Source organism: Tamandua tetradactyla, chromosome 12 (genome assembly GCF_023851605.1).
Source record: "Tamandua tetradactyla isolate mTamTet1 chromosome 12, mTamTet1.pri, whole genome shotgun sequence".
Lineage (NCBI taxonomy): Eukaryota > Metazoa > Chordata > Mammalia > Pilosa > Myrmecophagidae > Tamandua > Tamandua tetradactyla.
Genome location: NC_135338.1, coordinates 29,514,270 through 29,533,447, shown reverse-complemented (window position 1 = coordinate 29,533,447; position 19,178 = coordinate 29,514,270). Strand labels below are relative to the sequence as shown.

The following is a 19,178-nucleotide window of genomic DNA, read 5'->3' as shown; positions in this document are numbered from 1 at the left end:
TAGACACTGTCAAATGTCCACTGGTTGAAAACAATTGCTCTATGCCAACTTATAAAACCTGCTTACAACATATCTTCAAGAAGCCCTAATAATTAATCCCTTTGGTACCAAATTTATCTATATTTTTTGCTTAAAAGGATTTCATGTTTTATCTTTTCCAACATAAATATATTATCGTGATGACAAAGACAGTGTTATTTTTTTAAGTATCCCCACAATATTTCATGATGTATTTTTATACTGTAATGTCATTACTGAAGTTCCCCCCCCAACAATAATGGTATGAAAAACCAACAGTTAAACAGATAAACAGATAAACAAGGACACCAAAATCATAATGTTCCAAGTGAGGTTGTAAAATGGCACAATTTAAAATGGCACACCCAGATTATGAAATTGGAGAGTAAATGTACCTTTACATACCCCTAATGTGTGTAATTACTAATTTATAAATATAGCTAGTCAAACTTCATGGTGTTTTATGTTTCTTTTTTAATAGAGAATTTACAGAAGAGATCCACTATGGAAAAGCAAATACAATTTTGCCATAGTTTTCAACAAAAGTAGTATTTTGTAATTTCATCAATTTTTCTGATTTTTATAGCTACGTAATCTGAAAAATACATCATTTTAAAAAAATAAAGGAAAACCTACCACATCATGTGGATAGAATCGAACTGAGGTAGAACTAGATACGTGAGAATCCGTGTCACTAAAATAAAATGAAAAAGACTTTAGGGAATAAGTAACTTGTCAAACAGAAAGAAATCAAGTCCTTTAACAATCAGATGATATTTACATTGCCTTCAGTTTTCCAGGTAAAATCCAAAATGCAAAATAGCATTTTCGAGGGTTGTGATTAAGAAAGAGCATAGCTGCTAGGTGAAAATACCTGTATTCAAATATTTTCTTTAACTGAATGAGATCTTGGACAAGTTACTTAACTTTTTTATACCTCAGTTTCCTCATAAATAACAAAGAATAATAGTACCTGTATCATAAAGTTCTTGTGAAAAGAATTTAAATGAGATCATCCAAAGAAAGCAATGAACATATTGCCTGGAACCAGCAAATCCACAATAAATATTATAACCTAAATATAATACCCTAGAACATGACAATTCAGTTTCCACAATTGAGTCAAGTTTAGATTTCAAAATTTGAAGATTTTACCACAGTTATGGCATAAGGAGTTGTTCTCTTGAATTATATTAGACATGATAATTAAGTCTTTCTATTAGTCATTTCCCTACTGTTTCCACCAAAGGGACTCTTAATTCCCTGTTAAAGATCCATGTAACACTTTGAGCTAATCATTTTTAAAAACGTGAATTCTGAAACTGGACTAAAAGAGCTTAAAGACTATAGTTTTCTAAATATTCTTTTTGGCATACTGCATGACTGTACGATTCTATTACTTTACATAGCCTCTCAAAACTTAAAAAAATAGAAGAACTGTCTATAAATATATAACATTTAAAATGTACCCATTATTAAAATGAAGTCCTAAAATAGGAATCAAATGACCCTCGTGAGAAAAGTCAGCTAATTAATCAATAATGGATTTTAAAGCAACAACTTCAATAAAGGAATACTAAGATTTAAAACGTAGAAAATAAAACTTTTAAACATTCTAAAGTTATAATTATTTTATATAATGAAAAAGTCCAATTTCTTATTTTCTTTTCTCTTTTCTGCATTATTTTAAGTAATTCCTTTCTAAGGGAATTAGTGGAAAATAAGATAAAAATAATGTGATTCATATTTTGAGACATTCCTCCTTCTCAGACTTGGCAAAAAGTTGTTTCTGCTTGTTTTTAATGAAAGCTGGCTGTCTTTAAAAAGCTACTTGACCAAAACCCCTAAAAGAAAAAACATTTTTTTTATTACACAAAGAGAACTAACTTGTGGGTTTAAATTTATATGCACAAATATTTTTCCAATAAGATTTTTCCATCAAACAATATATAGAGCACAAAATTTATAGTTAAATTTGAAATTGCAGGAAAACACTGTCCCACTATAAGATCTATAGGGAATTCTGATTTAATTTTTTTAAGCCCAGAATAGCTTTCATTTTAAAAATAATGCTTGCTTTACATAGCAAAAAAGGACTACCTTAATTCTTTGAAAATAAATATACTATGACAATTTTTTAAACCAATAAAAATACATCTTTTCAAAATAAATATACCCCTAATGTGATTTCACACATACCAGATATTAGATGCTCTTCTTGCTGCTGGCTCAAAATTCACAAGTGACATATCACAGCCACCAGTCTCATAGAGTGTAGAAGAGAACTTACCTAGCAAATAAATGATTTTTTTAAAAAGTTATTAGGATACTCAGCATTTTTCTTTCATTACATACCACATTTCATAATTTGTTACATTTTAATAAAATGTCCTACAACCTTCTTTTTCCAAAATATTTAAAAATACAATGATCTGCATGTAATTCAGTATGATTCGAATTGAAAAGGAATGCCAGACAGTGGGAATTAAATGCCAAAATATAAAATCAGGCATTAAAAATAAAAACATGGGTTTTAAGTCAGCTTTGCAACACAGTCTGGTTCTCTTTTCTCCTCCCAGCATTTCCTCAATTCACATAATCATATAAATGAATTTAATGGTGTTTAAAAGTCATGTGACCACTATTTTGCAAGTAGTGAGTGGTTATTTACAAAATTGCTTAAGTTTTTAAATAGTTCAAACTGTAAGACAACCACATTGGGTGATTGCCTCCTTAAGTTTTCCTAAGAAATGAAAAGTGTCAAAATGGATCTAAGGAAGTCTAACGAATTGAATGGGCTGTAATACAATGTTGGTGAAAATTAAATTACAGTATCTAATGAACATTACTAGTTCTTTGATTCTATCAAAAGAACTTGATGAAAAATTTAGGAACAGCAACTGTTGTAGCCAAATATCTCTACAAAACTAATAAAAGTTTTAGAAGCTATATTGATTGCAAATGAATACGTTCTTTTAAAAATTTTTAAAATGAACTCTGTAAGATAAAATGATTTTCAATAATGGAATTCTAAAAATCTAAATACTGTCTGAGGTCTATTCTTCACTTTGAGAATTTATCCTAGCCATACCAATGATGAGGAGACAGGATAAATCAATGAATATAAATTTCCAGTCAGGTAATAAGATATATAACCCAATAACCACTTGGTTTTAGTCTAGGCTGCTATTTGAGTATCTATGACACTTTTGTTTTACTAACTGGAATAACTGATGTTATCATTAGCAGAAATCTTTAAAAGGACATTTCAAGTTGATGGCAGGGATAAAAGATGGATTTCTCTTGCAGGCCTACGTACTATCCAAAGAGTATGTTATAAGGAATGTTATTTAAGTGACACCTGAAAAATGATAATAAAAGGTCCCTATAAGTAACTAAAAACATAAGGGTTTAGATAACATTTCAAGCATTATTTCATTCTTTATAATGACTAGAACTAGAAAAGGTACTTTATTAAATAGGATTATCTGAATGCATTTCTACAGGCCATGAGACTGAAGATGTAAAATGTCTTATTTTATTGTGGTATTTTCTGTAGCAGAGTTCTGTTTGTTTGCTTGCTTGTCTGTTTATTTTCAGGATAATATACTTCTGAGATAAATGAGAAAAGAAAAAGATGTGAAATGCTCCATTCATATGCTGTTTTTTAAAGGAGGTTTATCCATATTCAGACTATCAAAACCTGCCTTTTTAACCCCTATATTCACTCAGCACGTCTAATAGATACCAAATTAATGAACTAAAATGAAATGATAAAAAGCTGTCAGTTTGGCTACTTAGATGTATTACTGAAAAGTTTTTTTTGAGCAGCAGAGCTTACAGAGATTGTTAGTGAAGAAAAATTTAAATAAAAATATTGACTGACGTTTTAAGAAATTTTTAAATTATAATGTTTTTGCTGTGTTCTTTCCTCATTTATCATGGATAACCAAATACTGGCTGTGTGATTACAGTCAGTTTCAACTTACACTAACAGAAAAAAGAAACATGTGATCAAAATCACAGATTGCATAAATGCATAAGAATTAAAAACCCAAGCTAAATGACTATATCACAATATAATAAAGAGCTGGGAAGGCCAAGCTACTGCGTCTAGTTTATAAATAAGTTAATTCTGTATTCAATAGAGTTCAAATTATTGTAGTATATTTTGAGTATTTAAGCTTTCCATGGGATTTTTAGAAATAATTCCCACTCAATATATCAAAAATATTCATATGTAACTGAAATCCACTAAAGATATTAGTCTTTATAATTTTCGAACAAAACAGTAAAAGCATACTATTACATTATTATACCACTATATGATCTTTTATGCAAGGATAGATGTCTTGCATCAGATTTATATAGGAAAAACTGCATTTCAAATGAGTATAAATATAAAACATATAAATAAAGCATGCAAAAAAAAGGCTTTTCTGGACAGAAAGAAAACTGGAAAGTTGGGTAGTTTTAATAGTAATAAATTTACAACTCTGAATGCATCTACACAAACGAATGACTAACAACAATTTAGGAATTTATAAAGAAGCACAAAACCTGTCTAAGAGAAAGGCAGCTATGATTTTCACAGATGTACATGACTTCAATAGTATTTCTTTTGTCTAGTATTTGTATGTTTAGGTTCTTCAAAATACCTACAGTACTTGTCAGAACAAATGGGCACTATAGCAAGGTTTCATGGTCCAGCCCCAACTTAACTCCACCCAAAAAAACCAGAAACTCTATGTGCTCTTTTTTATCTTTGGGTCTGGCAACCAACAGCACTTCAGAAACAAAAAAACTTTATTCAGAAGAGATGTATAAATCAGAAAAAAAATTGTACTAAAAGATGTTCAGCTTAAGATTTCAGTGAAAACCTTAACATTTTAATATACTGATGAGAATCTACAAAGGTAACTTCAAAAATAACTCAAACAGAAATACGTATAATTTTTACTGCTTTATAAAGACTAAGAGCATCTTAAATTTGTCTTCTTAGCACACACAGATTTTTTTACATTTATCATTTAAGATGATAATCATGTTTAACTTTTAGATTCAACATAAAATTAATAAACATCTTTTACTATTATTCTGCATTAAGAAAAACCCCTGAAGTACTGATTATTTCTAATGAATATATACTGAGAAGAAAACAGAACATTAATGAAATATATCTTCATCATATGAATTTCGATTATATACTAAGACATCTCATTATAAATCAACTCCCAGATCATAATTAATTATAACTAGTAGAATGTCTCTTTCATGATTTGAGAAGGGAAAAAAATCGGTTTCTGACAAAATAAACAAGACTGGAAGATGGAATTTCAGACTTCAATAATGATATTGGCCATGAGAAAGCATCCTCAAAGACAAAAAAAAGTAGGCTCCTGGCATCTCGCAGTTTTAAATACTCGATAATAACTGCTATTTTCTACATGAATTAAATTTAATTATACAAAACCACTTTTTGAAGTAGGAACATTTTGGAGTAACAAATCACAGGTCAGTAAGTAAGAGATGAGCAACAGGAAGGTGAGTAAAGTCAGGTACTGACTGAAAGACCAAATACATGTGAAGTATATGCCTGAAGTCACACAAGGTACAGCAAACAAATCTGAAAGAAACATATGAATAAAAGACCTAAGAAATTAATGGGATTCTCAAACTAGCCTTTTCAATAGAAAACACAGTTAGGTGCATGAAAACTTGTAAAAACATTATTCTCCCAAGAAATCCCTAAGGTGTTCTTGATATTACATTCATTTTTCTAATGATATCTATATATCCTGAAAGGAGGAAGTAGCTAGAAGGACAAATTATTTGTAGTTTTCCTAATTCTCTCAGGACCAACAACAAATACAGGCCTCCTTTAAATTTCTTGGACGGTTTTCTCGTTTGACCCCTCTCCCTTGATTCATTCTGGGTCCTCTAAACCTAATCCTAAATTCACTGTCTCACTTGACTTCCCACTTTTCTAGTATTACTCTTGGGACAGGGAAGGGCTATAAGAGCAAAGAAATACATAGGAGGCAGATTTATAAAATGTTATTGTTTTTTTTTTTTTGGTGAAGACTATTCAAGTCCACATACATCTTTATAACTAAGAACTCAACAAGTGCTAAATTGTTTATTTCTGATGGTGATGAATATTGAGTTCGCAATGTTATCTGAACATATCATTATACTTTTAAGAGAAAAAGGTATTTAAGATTAATTCTAGTTTCTTGATAGCACTCCAAGTGGTGTCCCTGAGTCTGAGGTAATATTATAAGTTTTCAGCCAGACGGAAATGACACTTTATTGCTGTTTATAGATTAATGAAGTTACTTGTCCCCAAACCAAGCATTAGTACACTTTTTCTATAATGTGCCAGTTACTAAATATTTTAGACTTTGTGGGTCTGATGGTCTTTGTCACAACAATTCAAGTCTGCCACTGCACTGTGAAAGTAGCCATAGACAACATATAAATCAATGTGCATGGCTGTGCACAAATAAAATTTTATTTACAAAAATAGCCATCAACCTGGATTTAGCCCATGGGCCAAAGTTTGCCAACCTTTCTCAAGGACCCTTGGGCTTCTAAAACCTCATTAACTCTCTTGTGATACAAAGGAAATCAATTCACTAGGCTACTTGTAATTTCAAGTTTCAGTATTTAGAACCCTCGTCCATCTTTCTCGAATGTATAACACTGCTCAGGGTTTTTAAAACAGGGTAAGAATAAGAAAAAGGACATATATGAGAAGAAAGATGCTGGTTTAGGAGAGTATTTTAGGGTAATGGTAAGAAAAAACATGTATCTCAATTGCTTGGAAACAAAAACAGAATTATACATTTATAAATTTTACTGACATGACCTTCTTATTCTCTATTTCTGTCTTAACATGACATACCTTAAGTTCTTAAGACTATTCTAGGTGCCTGAATCCCAGATTCACTAAATCTTCCAAAGGTGGATGTACAAGGTCATATTCTGCTAAATAATTTCATCATCTGCTTACATTTTATTTCAAAGGGACAAGCCCTCCTTATTTTAGTAAAATAATCCATTACAATGATATTGATGACATTAAGACTAGCCAGGTAAACTGGAAGTCAAGCCACAGAATGGGAGGAAATATCTGTAATTTGTATCTGACAAATGAGTTGTATCTAAGATATCTAAAAAACTCTTATACCTCCATAATAATAAGAAAACCCAATTTTTAAAATGGTAAAAAAATTTGGACAAATGATTCACCAAAGAAGGTATATGTTTGGCAAATGAACATAACAAAAAGATGCTCATCATTATCAGTTATCAAAGAAATGTAAATTTAAACCACAATGAAGATACCATTATGCACCCATTAGGGCTAAAATGGAAAGATCAACAATAGCAAATGTTAGCAAAATTGGGAACAATTGGAACATGCATACATTCCTTTCGAGACAGTAAAAACACTTTTGAAAACTGTTTACCCCTCCATTCCCAATAGTCAGAAACTGGAAACAACACAAAAGTCCATTGGCAGGTGAATGGAGAAACAATATTCATTATTTCATACAATGGAATACTACTCAGCCATAACAAGGAACCATCTACTGATATATGCACAAGGATAGAATGCAGATTAGTAGTTGCCTAGGGACAAGGCACAAGGGGGGATGAACTGCAAGAGGGAACAAAGATTCTTTTGAAAGTAACGGAAATGTTAGGTACTTCACAGATGTGCCTATCTGTTAAAACTCAGCAAATTGTACACAAGAAATGGACGACATTTATTGTATCTGTATTTTATTTATATATATATATATATATATATATATATATATATATATATATCAATGAAATTGATTTTAAAAACAAAAACGTCTAAACATAACTGTATTGTCATTGAAATTCCCACAAGAAGCTAATCAAGTTTGGAAAGTGATAGTATCATTTTTTGTTTATTTTGCTTCTTTTTGTTGTTGTTGTTCTTGATTTTAAAAATACAATCATTAGAAGATTCAAAAGTAGTATATAAAATTAAGAAAGCTGCCCTACTCCACAGAGGTAGTGACTGCCATGAGCACTTTGTGTTTTTCTGAACAATTTTCTGAACACAAAATACACGTATTTTGTTCAAGATAAACAGATCATACTCCTCATACATACTGCTTGGAAATTTACTGTTTTTCTGTTTTGCTTTTAACTTACTAATTGGCATACCTTTTCACATCAATAATAACAGTTGTATTGAATTCTGAATCATACTATATTGATATACTACCACTTCTTCTAGCAGTTTACTAGTGTAAACACTGAGACTACTAAGAGGGCATTCCCTCCCTGAATCCATCTAGTCAGAGACATTTCCCAGCCTCTCCGGAAACTAGGTGTTGCCATATGACTATGTATGGGCCAGTGGGAAGTAAGAAAAAGAACAGATACGTTTTCCAAATCACAGTCTGAAAGGTGAGGCTGGCTGTCTTTTGACTTTAACAACTGCCTTCATCTCTCTCTTCCTATTTGCTGGGAAATGTCAACAACTGGAGCAGTCAGTTTGGACCAGGCAGGAAAGTCACATTTGGAAGATAAGAGAGTCAACCCACCTAGGCAGGGATAGTTCCCACTTGACTGTTATGAGAAAAATAGAAACTTCTATTTTAGCCACTGATTTTGGGAGCCCCTCCATTAAAGAACCTAGCGTGTACTCGTAACTAATGCATGTATTAATCGCCATTAATTTAGGATATTAATATTTAAAAGCAAGTAATCTAATTCTTCATTGAATTCTATACAACACAGACTACCAAGAGATAAACTGTATCTCAATCAGTCCCTGTAAAATTCTGTCAAATTCCTAGACATCCAAAACTATTTGAAACAATATTCTAGTAGTCCTTCCACGGTAACAATAAATTCTCAGCATTATCCAGGGGATAAAAGTTGGAGTAGGATAAAATAAAATTTTTCTAGATTTATTTTTAATTTATAACATTTCTGGGTATAAAACAGACATCCCCAAACCCTGCCAGATAAAGTATAAACTGGTACAAGCTTTCCATATAGCAATTAACAGTATATATAAAAAACTCTCAACAATGCTTATTCCCCTTGACTACGAGTTCCGCTTCTACATATTTTCCCCTTGATTATTAACTCCACTTCCACATATTTATCCCAAGGAAATAATCAGAGTTGGAAATATTTATGTAAAAAGGACATTCACCATGGTTTTTATTACAATAGGAAAAACCATGAAGGTTAACAATGGAGGACTAATTTAAAAAATCATAAGTAATATACTAGACTCATGGCCAGCACTGTTCTAATAGCTTCATATATGGTAATAGATATATTCCTTACCATAACTCTATGACATATGTATAACTGCCCCTCTTCCATAAATGAGCAAACTGAGGCACAAGAAGAGAAAACAACTTGCCCAAGGGACATTGCTAGAAAGTGATAAAACTGGGATTTGAAGCCAGGAACTCGGGCTCTAGAATATACTGCCTTTCATGTGGATCTAAGTGACAAAATATTATGCAGCTACCTTAAAGCAAGTTTAAGAACAGTTAATGAGTAAATGTTCAGACACACTGAATGAGTAATGTGAGATACAAAACTCATATGGTAGCACAAAAGTCACAAAAAATGATCCCAACTCTATTTTTAAAAAGTACATACATGTGTACATTAGAACAAACTGGAAGGGCCCCTACATGAAACATGACTCCAGGAGATAAGCCTGGACCTGGCATCATGGGATCGAGAAAGCCTTCTTGACCAAAAGAGGAAGACAGAAAAACAAAATATAGTTCAGTGGCTGAGAGATTTCACACAGAGTCAAAAGGTTATTCTGGAGGTTATTCGGATGTATTACACAGATGACCCTTTATAGTTTTTAGCATATTGGAATACCTAGAAGGAAATACCTGAAACTGATGAACTGTATTACAGTAGTCTTGACTTCTGAAGATGACTGTATAGCTATATAGCTTTTACAGTATGACCATGTGATTGTGAAAACCTTTTGACTGACACTCCCTTCATCCAGGGTATGGACAGATGAGTAAAAAGATAAGGACAAAAAATACACAAATAATAGGAGGGTATAAGGGGTATGGAATGTTTGGGTGTTCTTTTTCATTTTTATTTTTATTCTTGCATGTATTTTCTGGGGAGTAATGAAACCATTCAAAAATTGATTGTCATCATGAATATACAACTATATGATGATACTGTGAACCATGGATTGGACAATTATACGGTATGTGAACATATCTCAGTAACAGTGCATTAAAAAAACAAAAAAGATTAGAAAAAATTAGAAAATTTTAACAGTGAATATTTGAGTGATAAAATTACAGATGACTTTATTTTCCTCGTTACATTGTCTAGTATTTCTAAATTTTATAAAATAAGCTTGTATTACCGTTACAAAGGGGGAGAAGCCCATTCTAAGTTCATCAAAATGAAGTAAAAGGAGAATGTATCTTTACACTTCTTCCTTGGAGATATAATGAAACATTTTAATGTTCCAATAAAAAAAAATTTTACTTTCATGTATATATATGTGTTGGCTCCCATAACCCACCACCACCAAAGAGGAAATAAAACATAGAGGCTAGAACTTAGAATATTTTTAACTCAAAACAATAGAAAGGACAAAATCAAGGTTGCTGTAAAAACTGTGTAACTTTTTTGTTTAGATAAATTATATTTTCATTCATACATTACTATAAATACAGCCACAGACTGCAAGATTTAAATACAGCCATAAAACTGACTATACTTCAGTCTTCTAACATACATACCAATATAACATAGGGGGCTAAAGTATACACTCCCTACAGCCCTATGACTGTATTTATAGTAATGAAAAAAAGTACTTATGACATATCCCAAAATTACTGTAGAGTAGTAAATAGTGCATATAATCCTTTTTAAACATAAAGATTAATTCTAATAAAAATCACTACATATATTATAGACCATCTGAGTCTCTGCTTTTTTAAAAAGTAAAACACATAAAAGCCTCTAAATCATATTTCTGCTTAATAAGGCACAGCTACCATAAACTGCTTATTTTTTTAAAAAGGATGACAGGATGCTACCAGATTTAAGTCTTCTTCTAGAGGTTAGTATTTCTGATTACATTTTCAATTTAAGTTCTTTCATAAAGCACATTATCTCAAAAAATACATTCTTTGTCAATTTCTTGTACAGAATAGATTAAGAAAAATCAAGGCAAACATCAGTTTTCAAACCTGTAACACATTATTTTAAGTATGTAATTTTAAGACATCTTAAATTAATCAAAGCAACACTACCTATGAAATTTATACATATTCTGTTCAGTAAGCATAAAACTTTCTTGTCTTTATTTATTATCTATACATAACAGAAACATTTTTCATTTCTCAAATGAAATAATTTTATACATAGTTTTTCAAAGTATATTCCTCATTATTGACCACGCTTATTTCACATACAGAAAAAAATACTTGTAAATTTTACTATTCCATCTTATTGCATCTAGAACATTTCCTTTAAGATGTTGTATTACATGTAAAGAGTTTAGCCATGAACTAAAATGGCATGTTTATCATTACATCAATTTTTTAATCTAATTTACAAAAAAGGAAGGTAGAACTAACATAAAAATATATACGTGATTGCCAAATTTTTAAAAGAGCTCAGTAGATACAGAACTCGGAGATTATCTGAATTCAGAGTCTCTTTTGTTATTTATCTGGTCATTAAGTCACAGCTTGGTTTATTTAGTATTACTGCAGTTAATTCCAAAAGCTGTGTATGAAAGCAAAAGCAAATAAGTATGTCAAATAAAAGTGTGATCATATATCAGATAAAGGTCTAGTCTCCAGAATGTATAAAGCGATTGTTCAACGCGACAACAAAAAGACAGACAACCCAATCACAAAATGGGTAAAAGACATAAAAAGACACTTCTCAGAAGAGGAAATATAAATGGCCAAAAGGCACATGAAAAGATACTCAACTTCCCCGGCGTTTATGGAAATGCAAATCAAAACCACAATGAGATATCATCTCATACCCACCAGAATGGCCATTATCAATAAAACTGAAAATGGTGCTGGAGAGGATGTAGAGAAAAAGATACATTTGTCCACTGCTGGTAGGAATGTCAAATGGTACAACCGCTGGGGAAGGCAGTTTGGCGGTTCCTCTGGAAGCCAAGTATAGAACTGCAATATGACCTGGCAATACCATTGCTAGGCATCTACTCAGAAGACATGAGGGCAAGGACACAAATGGACATTTGCAAACTAATGTTTAGAGCAGCACTGTATACAACTGCTAAGAGATGGAAACAGCCCAAATGTCCATCAACAGACGAATGGCTAAACAAGTTGTGGTATATACATATGATGGAATATTATGCAGCTGTAAGACAGAATAAAGTTATGAAGTATGTAACAACATGGCTGGACTTTAAGGACATTATGCTAAGTGAGATTAGCCAGAAACAAAAGGACAAATACAGTATGGTCTTACTGGTATGAACTGACATTAGTGAATAAACTTGGAGAATTTCATTGGTAACAGAGACCATCAGGAGATAGAAATAGGGTAAGATATTGGGTAACTGGAGCTGAAGGGATACAGATTGTGCAACAGGACTGAGTGTAAAAACTCACAAATGGGTAGCACAATACTACCTAACTGTAATACAATTATGTTAGAACACTGAATGAAGCTGAATATGAGAATGATAGAGGGAGGAGGGCTGGGAGCACAAATGAAATCAGAAAGAAAGATAGACGGTAAAGACTGAGATGGTATAATCTAGGAATACATAGCGTGTATAATGATAGTGACTAAATGTACAAATCTAAAAATGTTTTTGCATGAGGAAGAACAAAGGAATGTCAATACTGCAGGGTACTGAAAATAGATGGTATTTCATATTTTAAAACTTTTATGTGTGAGACTAAAGCAAAACATGTTTATTTGGTACAAAATTTATATTTTGACTAGTCCATTTCCTAATATAATTTGTGTTAGACAGCTTAACCATGAATTCTGAACACCATGAGTACATGGAACCTTGAGCAGGGAGTGAGATTTTGTAAGTTTGTCCAGAGTGATGCCCTGACAGATCCCAGAGTGATCTGAACAGTGAATGGAAGAGTATTTGCAGAGCCCCCTTGGAGGAATGGTGAGGAAGGGGGAAAACTCAACTTTCCCAAATGGAGAATTCTTGATATTCTCACAAGCAGTGGGACAACCAAAGCAATAGGCTGAGCCCTCAATCTGGGGATTTGCTCATATGAAACTTAACTCCGCAAAGGATAGGCTAAATCTATTTAAAATTAGGCCTAAGAGTCACCCCCAGAGAACTTCTTTCATTGCTCAGATGTGGCCTCTCTCTCTCAGCCAACATGACAAGCAAACTCACTGTCCTCCCCCTCTCTACACGGGATATGACTCCTGGGGGTGTGGACCCTCCTGGCAATGTGGGACAGAGATCCTAGAATGAGCTGGAACTTGTATCAAGGGATTAAGAAAACCTTCTTGATCAAAAGGGGGAAGAGCGAAATGAGAGAAAATAAAGTGTCAATGCCTGAGTGATTCCAGAGTCGAGAGGTTATCCTGGAGGTTATTCTTACGCATTATATAGATATCACCTTTTTAGTTAAGGTGTAATAGAGAGGCTGGAGGGAACTGTATGAAAATGTACAGCTGTGTTCCAATAGCCATGTTTCTTGAAAATGATTGTATGATACAGCTTTCGCAATGTGACTGTGTGATTGTGAAGACCTTGTGTCTAATGTTCCTTTTATCTACCTTATCGACAGATGAGTAAAACATATGGATTAAAAATAAATGGATAACAGGGGAATAAATGCTAAAATAAAGTTAGTAGACTGAAATGCTAGTGATTGGGGGTGGGGTGGGGGGTATGGTATGTATGAATCTTTTTCTGTTTTCCTTTTATTTCGTTTTCTGGATTGATGCAAATATTCTAAGAGATGATCGTGGTGGTGAATGTACAGCTGTGCCATGATATTGTGAGTTATTAATTATCAAGAATGGAATGATCATATGGTAAGAATGTGTTTGTATGTTGTTAGGTTGAATAAAAAATAAAAGTCTAATCAGGACATTAATCTTTAAGCTTGGTCTTTTAAAAAAAAGAGGAATATGTTATACTGAAGGCCTTGAGAAATTCATCTATGTCATTCGAACCTTTTTTTTTACTAAGTTTGCATGGAAATAAAAATACATAATTATTACAAATATATCATGTGTATGCATACATACGCTGGTATACACTCATATATGTATTGTGTATATATGTATTTTTGCATATATATGCAGAAGTATATATATAAGTATTTAGGGGATAATATCAATGTATTATATGTATACATTTACACATGTAAAAATCGTGTAGTTAAAATTTTTCAGTTAAAGAAGCTAACTTTGAAGGAAGCAATCCTTTGGAAATATTCCATACTTTTCAAAATTTGAGCATATGATACTCAAATTCTCTCACACAAACTAATCTTACTTCTGCTTGTTACAATCACCCAGAAACTTAAACCATGAAATAAAATATTCCAGTGGGATATATCACAGAAACCAGTTCATCAATTCCTTTACGTTCTGGGGCATTAATTTTTAGAATTTTATTTTGGCCAACTTTATTTGCTATAAAACAGACACACTCTTTCCATTGATCACTTTTTTGTACTAATTATTATTACTCATTCTATTAGGTGGAATTCAGCTACCACATGTCAAGAATTAGAAATCAGAAGGTAGTTAAAAGATAAAACCCAGGGCGGGCCACGGTGGCTCAGCAGGTAAGAGTGCTTGCCTGCCATGCCCGAGGACCCAGGTTCGATTCCCGGTGCCTGCCCATGTAAAAATAAATAAATAAATAAATAAAACCCAAATTTGAAGTGAATAACTTGAATATCCACTAGTAGATGCCATCCACCAGTAGATGTTAAAGTCAATTACAATCAGAAAATATTTTTTATCTTCATAATTGGCAAAAGAGTTTATATGTACATATTTTCAATAATCTACATGTGACTTTAGGATGGGACTTTACAATTATAGGTTGCTTAGCAAGTTTTTTGAGCAAACTAAGAATCTTTACAGGGGAAAATCACCTAGTTTAATTTCACACTTGATCCGAAATAAATTAAAATGAAGCCTTTATTTCAGTTAATCTTCTACCATAAAACCAATGGGCAACAATGTTGATGTCTTTAATTTTATATTATGAATGCAAATGAATGCAACTCTGTCTGTAGGAACTCTTGAACAGATATTAATATAAATCATTATTACCTGACTGAGTAAATTTGCAACTAAAAAGGTATCACAGCTTTAAGCCAAAGCAAGAGGCTAAGTGAAGTCTACCCCATTTTCTTAAGCACCCTCTTTACATATTCGTCCTTACCTCTCCAAATTACAAAAGCATTCTACATTTAAAATTAAAATGTTTTATTGGCTTCTGTTTTTTGGAAGTCACTAGACATTCTAACATTATAAATATATTAGATGACTACTTAAAAATGACTGTAAGATTTGTTAAAGGTAGTTATTTTCAACAATATGCTATCTATATATATATTAATGCCTCTTTAACTGATTAAGGGTTTTTACGTAATGGGAAAAGAGTCAATGTTGTCTAGCATGTCCAATTTTATTATACCTAATTTGATCATCTTATACCACATACCCTAGTCAAAGCATCTTTATAAATAAAAGACAACTGTAACATGGATAAAGCAAAATCACAATGAGACAAGGTTATGCTTTCAAACTCATATTTTTTAATAGCAAGATTTTCATTCTCATTTACTTAAATCATTATTAATATGCATTCTGAGCATAAGAAAGCTAAACTGTACAGAGAAGTAGAAACCAAAGTAGTATAAAATACTGTCCTTAATGCAGAAAGAGATATTTGGGTGGATATGCATACTGAGGTTGCAAACTACGCCTCTTCTCTGAGAACTATTTAATAATTTGTATAAATACTTAAAAAGGTAATAACAGAACAAAATTTTTAAATCTTTATAAAATTAATATTCGATTAGTATAGAGCCATGATATCCTCAGACTATTGCATTTTGAATTCTAGTAAGTCCTACTTCAGTTAACAGACACTGATTTTGAAATATAGAATATCTCAAAGAATGGACTCTAAAAACATCTTTCCCTTTCTTACGAGCAAAATGACAAATAAATTGATGCAGAAAAAATCATTAAAAAAAGTAAAAACAGATATTTCTCCCCATGGTATAAACGCCTGAGAATAAAAGAACTGCCAAAATCATTGTATAAGAACACTAAAGCATGAACATTAATACTTTTAACTACTTATTAACAATGGACATGCTTAAAAGAAAATGTAGGATAAGAATAGAGAAAAACAGAAAAGGAAAAAGAAAGTCAGGTTTTCCTTATATGCAGGGTAAATCCTATAGAAAGTATTCAGATGTGTAGTTTCAAACTGAAGCTATCTGAAAAAGTTATAAACATTACCCATTATCTGCTGCATTAAAATTTTCTATCACCAAATTATATAAGGCCTGCATACCAAGTTCATCGTGCAAACTGCTACCGCCTACAGCAGATGCATTGTCATGTGATGCTTCTAAGTGGACACTCCCATTTCTCACCAGCAAGGAGGCACTAGTACTGAGCACTGCAGCCTGGGAAGGGGGGCGGGACTGGACTTTGACCTGGACTGTGGACTGCTGGCCTTGCTGACCATCTTGAAGGCTAGGAAAAAACATGGATTGGGGAGAATTACAGGGAAGAAAAGAGAAAAACAATAGCTAGAATGAAGTCAATATTGAAAAAGTTTCAGTAACCTAAGAAAGAGCCAAAAAGTTTTATAAAATACACAGATTATGCTGCTGGCTTAAATCTGCTGATCCTATGAAACTGATTCATAATCATGAACTGAGCAAACATAATAAACATTTGATGCATATTTTTTAGTCAATCAATTTGTAACTTCTTCCTACATCAATCCAACTAAGTTCTAGTATAAAGAAACAAAGTAGCTAAAATTCATTCTCCTTCCCAACATATAAAACACTATTTTTAAAGTTAAATACTAGAAATAATTCTAGAATTGTTCTTTCAAATATTCCAGCATCTCAAATTCACAATAAAACAAAGTTTCTATGCACTTGAAAACCAAAGAATCTTTATCAAATGCAACCAGGGTGAATCAAAAGAAAGTCACAAATTAATGCAAGAATAACAAAAATACTGACTCAACCAAAGGAATGTAAATGGCCATTGGGATGATGGCAGAAAAATTTATAGAATATAAAGTGTTATCTATGAAAAGCCTATCTATTTCTAAAATCAGGTCATAGCTGACAACAATAACTGTTCTATTAACAAATTTTGTTCATTCCTTTACCAGTATACTATAGTCTCCTTAATAAGGATTCACGATTCTCAAAAACCTTGAAAATGATCTGAAAGCCAGTGATTTCTCAAGGGACATTAAGAGATTCTATTGTTTATTAAATTAAATAAAATAATGCATGAATAAATTTATTATTTCAAGTATAATTATACTTCATTCTCACCATGATGTTCAATTCAACACTGCATTATGTCAAATTAAATTTACTTTGAACAAACCTGGAATCTGTACTAAATTAGTCTCCACTAATCTAATTAGTCATTTCATTCAGTTACTTTACCATCTTTTGTAAGTACCGACTTCTCTTTAATCCTCTGATCTCAATGGAATAGTTTCTCTGATACCTATAAAAGAACAAACTTATCTGCTATATGCTGAAAAGGGAACTATAACTTGAAATAACCATGAAATAAAAGGCTATGTAGAAAATATTTTACATATTGCTTAAGCCTGTGGTCATGGCAACAGAATACGCTCAGGAACTGCACTATCCAATTCAACAGCAATGTGTGGCTATTTAAATTTAATTTAAATCAATTAAAATTTTAGATCCTTAGTCACACTTGAGCATTTCAAGTGTTCAAAGCCACATATGGTAACTAATGACTACCATACTGAATTGTAGCTATTGGCTGCTATAAGTCAGCTGTAGTTAGTGGCTACTGGCTACAATATTGAACAGTGTTGATCATTTCCACCATCAAAGAAAGTTCTCTGAAATAATGCTGCCTAGAACATTAATTTTTCAGGCATCTTTTAGAACCAATGAAAAACATACTATACATGCTCAGGAGAGTACAGGAATGCACCCAACACATGAAAAAAGCATGTCCACAAAATGTCAATTTGCCCATCCTTCCTGGCTTTATCTTTTAAGCCATAACTATAAAAGTATTTATTTAATAATTTCTTTGCACTAGAGTCTTGGTACAACAAACATAAACCAATAGATGATTTGGGGAATTAATATAATCACATATATTTGTATTTGTGACTTTTCCTTGGAAAGTATCTAAACTTAATCACAAACTTGATCAAAATGAATAAATCTCACAACGGAGAAAATAGTAAAGAAAATGTTAAGGAAATGGTTCAAGTAGCATATCCCTAGACTTCAGAAGTCTGAATCTCTAGGGACATACTGAATTTTATATAGTATGTACTCAACGAATTATTTCTTTCAATTTTTTCACTTAAAGTCATAAATAAATGTGCTACGTAGCAGTTAAATGTATTTTTAAGGTGAACATATTTGCAAATATACGACTTGAACAGAGGTGCACAATGTATATTCAAATATATAAAGAAGTTTTTAAAATATTAGCTGATGCATGAATTCCAGCTCTAGAATAAACACAGGAAATTAGCCAAAATCTACACGGTTCCAAATGTCACTCTTTTGAACATTAAGAGCTAGTCACAAAATGTTTATGTCCTTTGAATCCCTATGTTCAAAGCCCTTCCATGACAACAACAGAGTTTGTCACTTCTGAGGAAAGTGTTGGGAAACATATTCCTGGAAGTGGTACTTTATTTTAAACTAACAGTATCACTTATATGCCAGGACAGGTAACAACTATTTTATAACACAGTAAAAAGGAAAGATAGAAATTTAGTTGTATAACCATCAGATATCAATAGCACATAATTGACATGCAATCTTAGTAATTAACAGTTCTAATTAAAATTATAAAAAAAAATAGTTGCTCTCAGTCTG

General features: G+C 32.0%; 1 protein-coding gene across 9 annotated transcripts in view; it reads right to left on the bottom strand.

Moving 5' to 3' along the window:
• Positions 1–19,178, bottom strand: part of PCNX1 (pecanex 1) — a 224,864-nt gene that overhangs the window by 87,620 nt on the left and 118,066 nt on the right. For 7 of the 9 annotated variants that reach the window (XM_077122888.1, XM_077122886.1, XM_077122884.1 and 4 more), the window contains 3 exons: positions 16,613–16,797; positions 2,218–2,308; positions 655–712 (listed from right to left, as the gene is read on the bottom strand). In XM_077122888.1, coding sequence (XP_076979003.1) covers positions 655–712; positions 2,218–2,308; positions 16,613–16,797 — 334 coding nt within the window. The remainder of the gene's footprint in view (positions 1–654; positions 713–2,217; positions 2,309–16,612; positions 16,798–19,178) is intronic. The other 2 variants (XM_077122892.1, XM_077122893.1) reach the window with 1 other exon arrangement.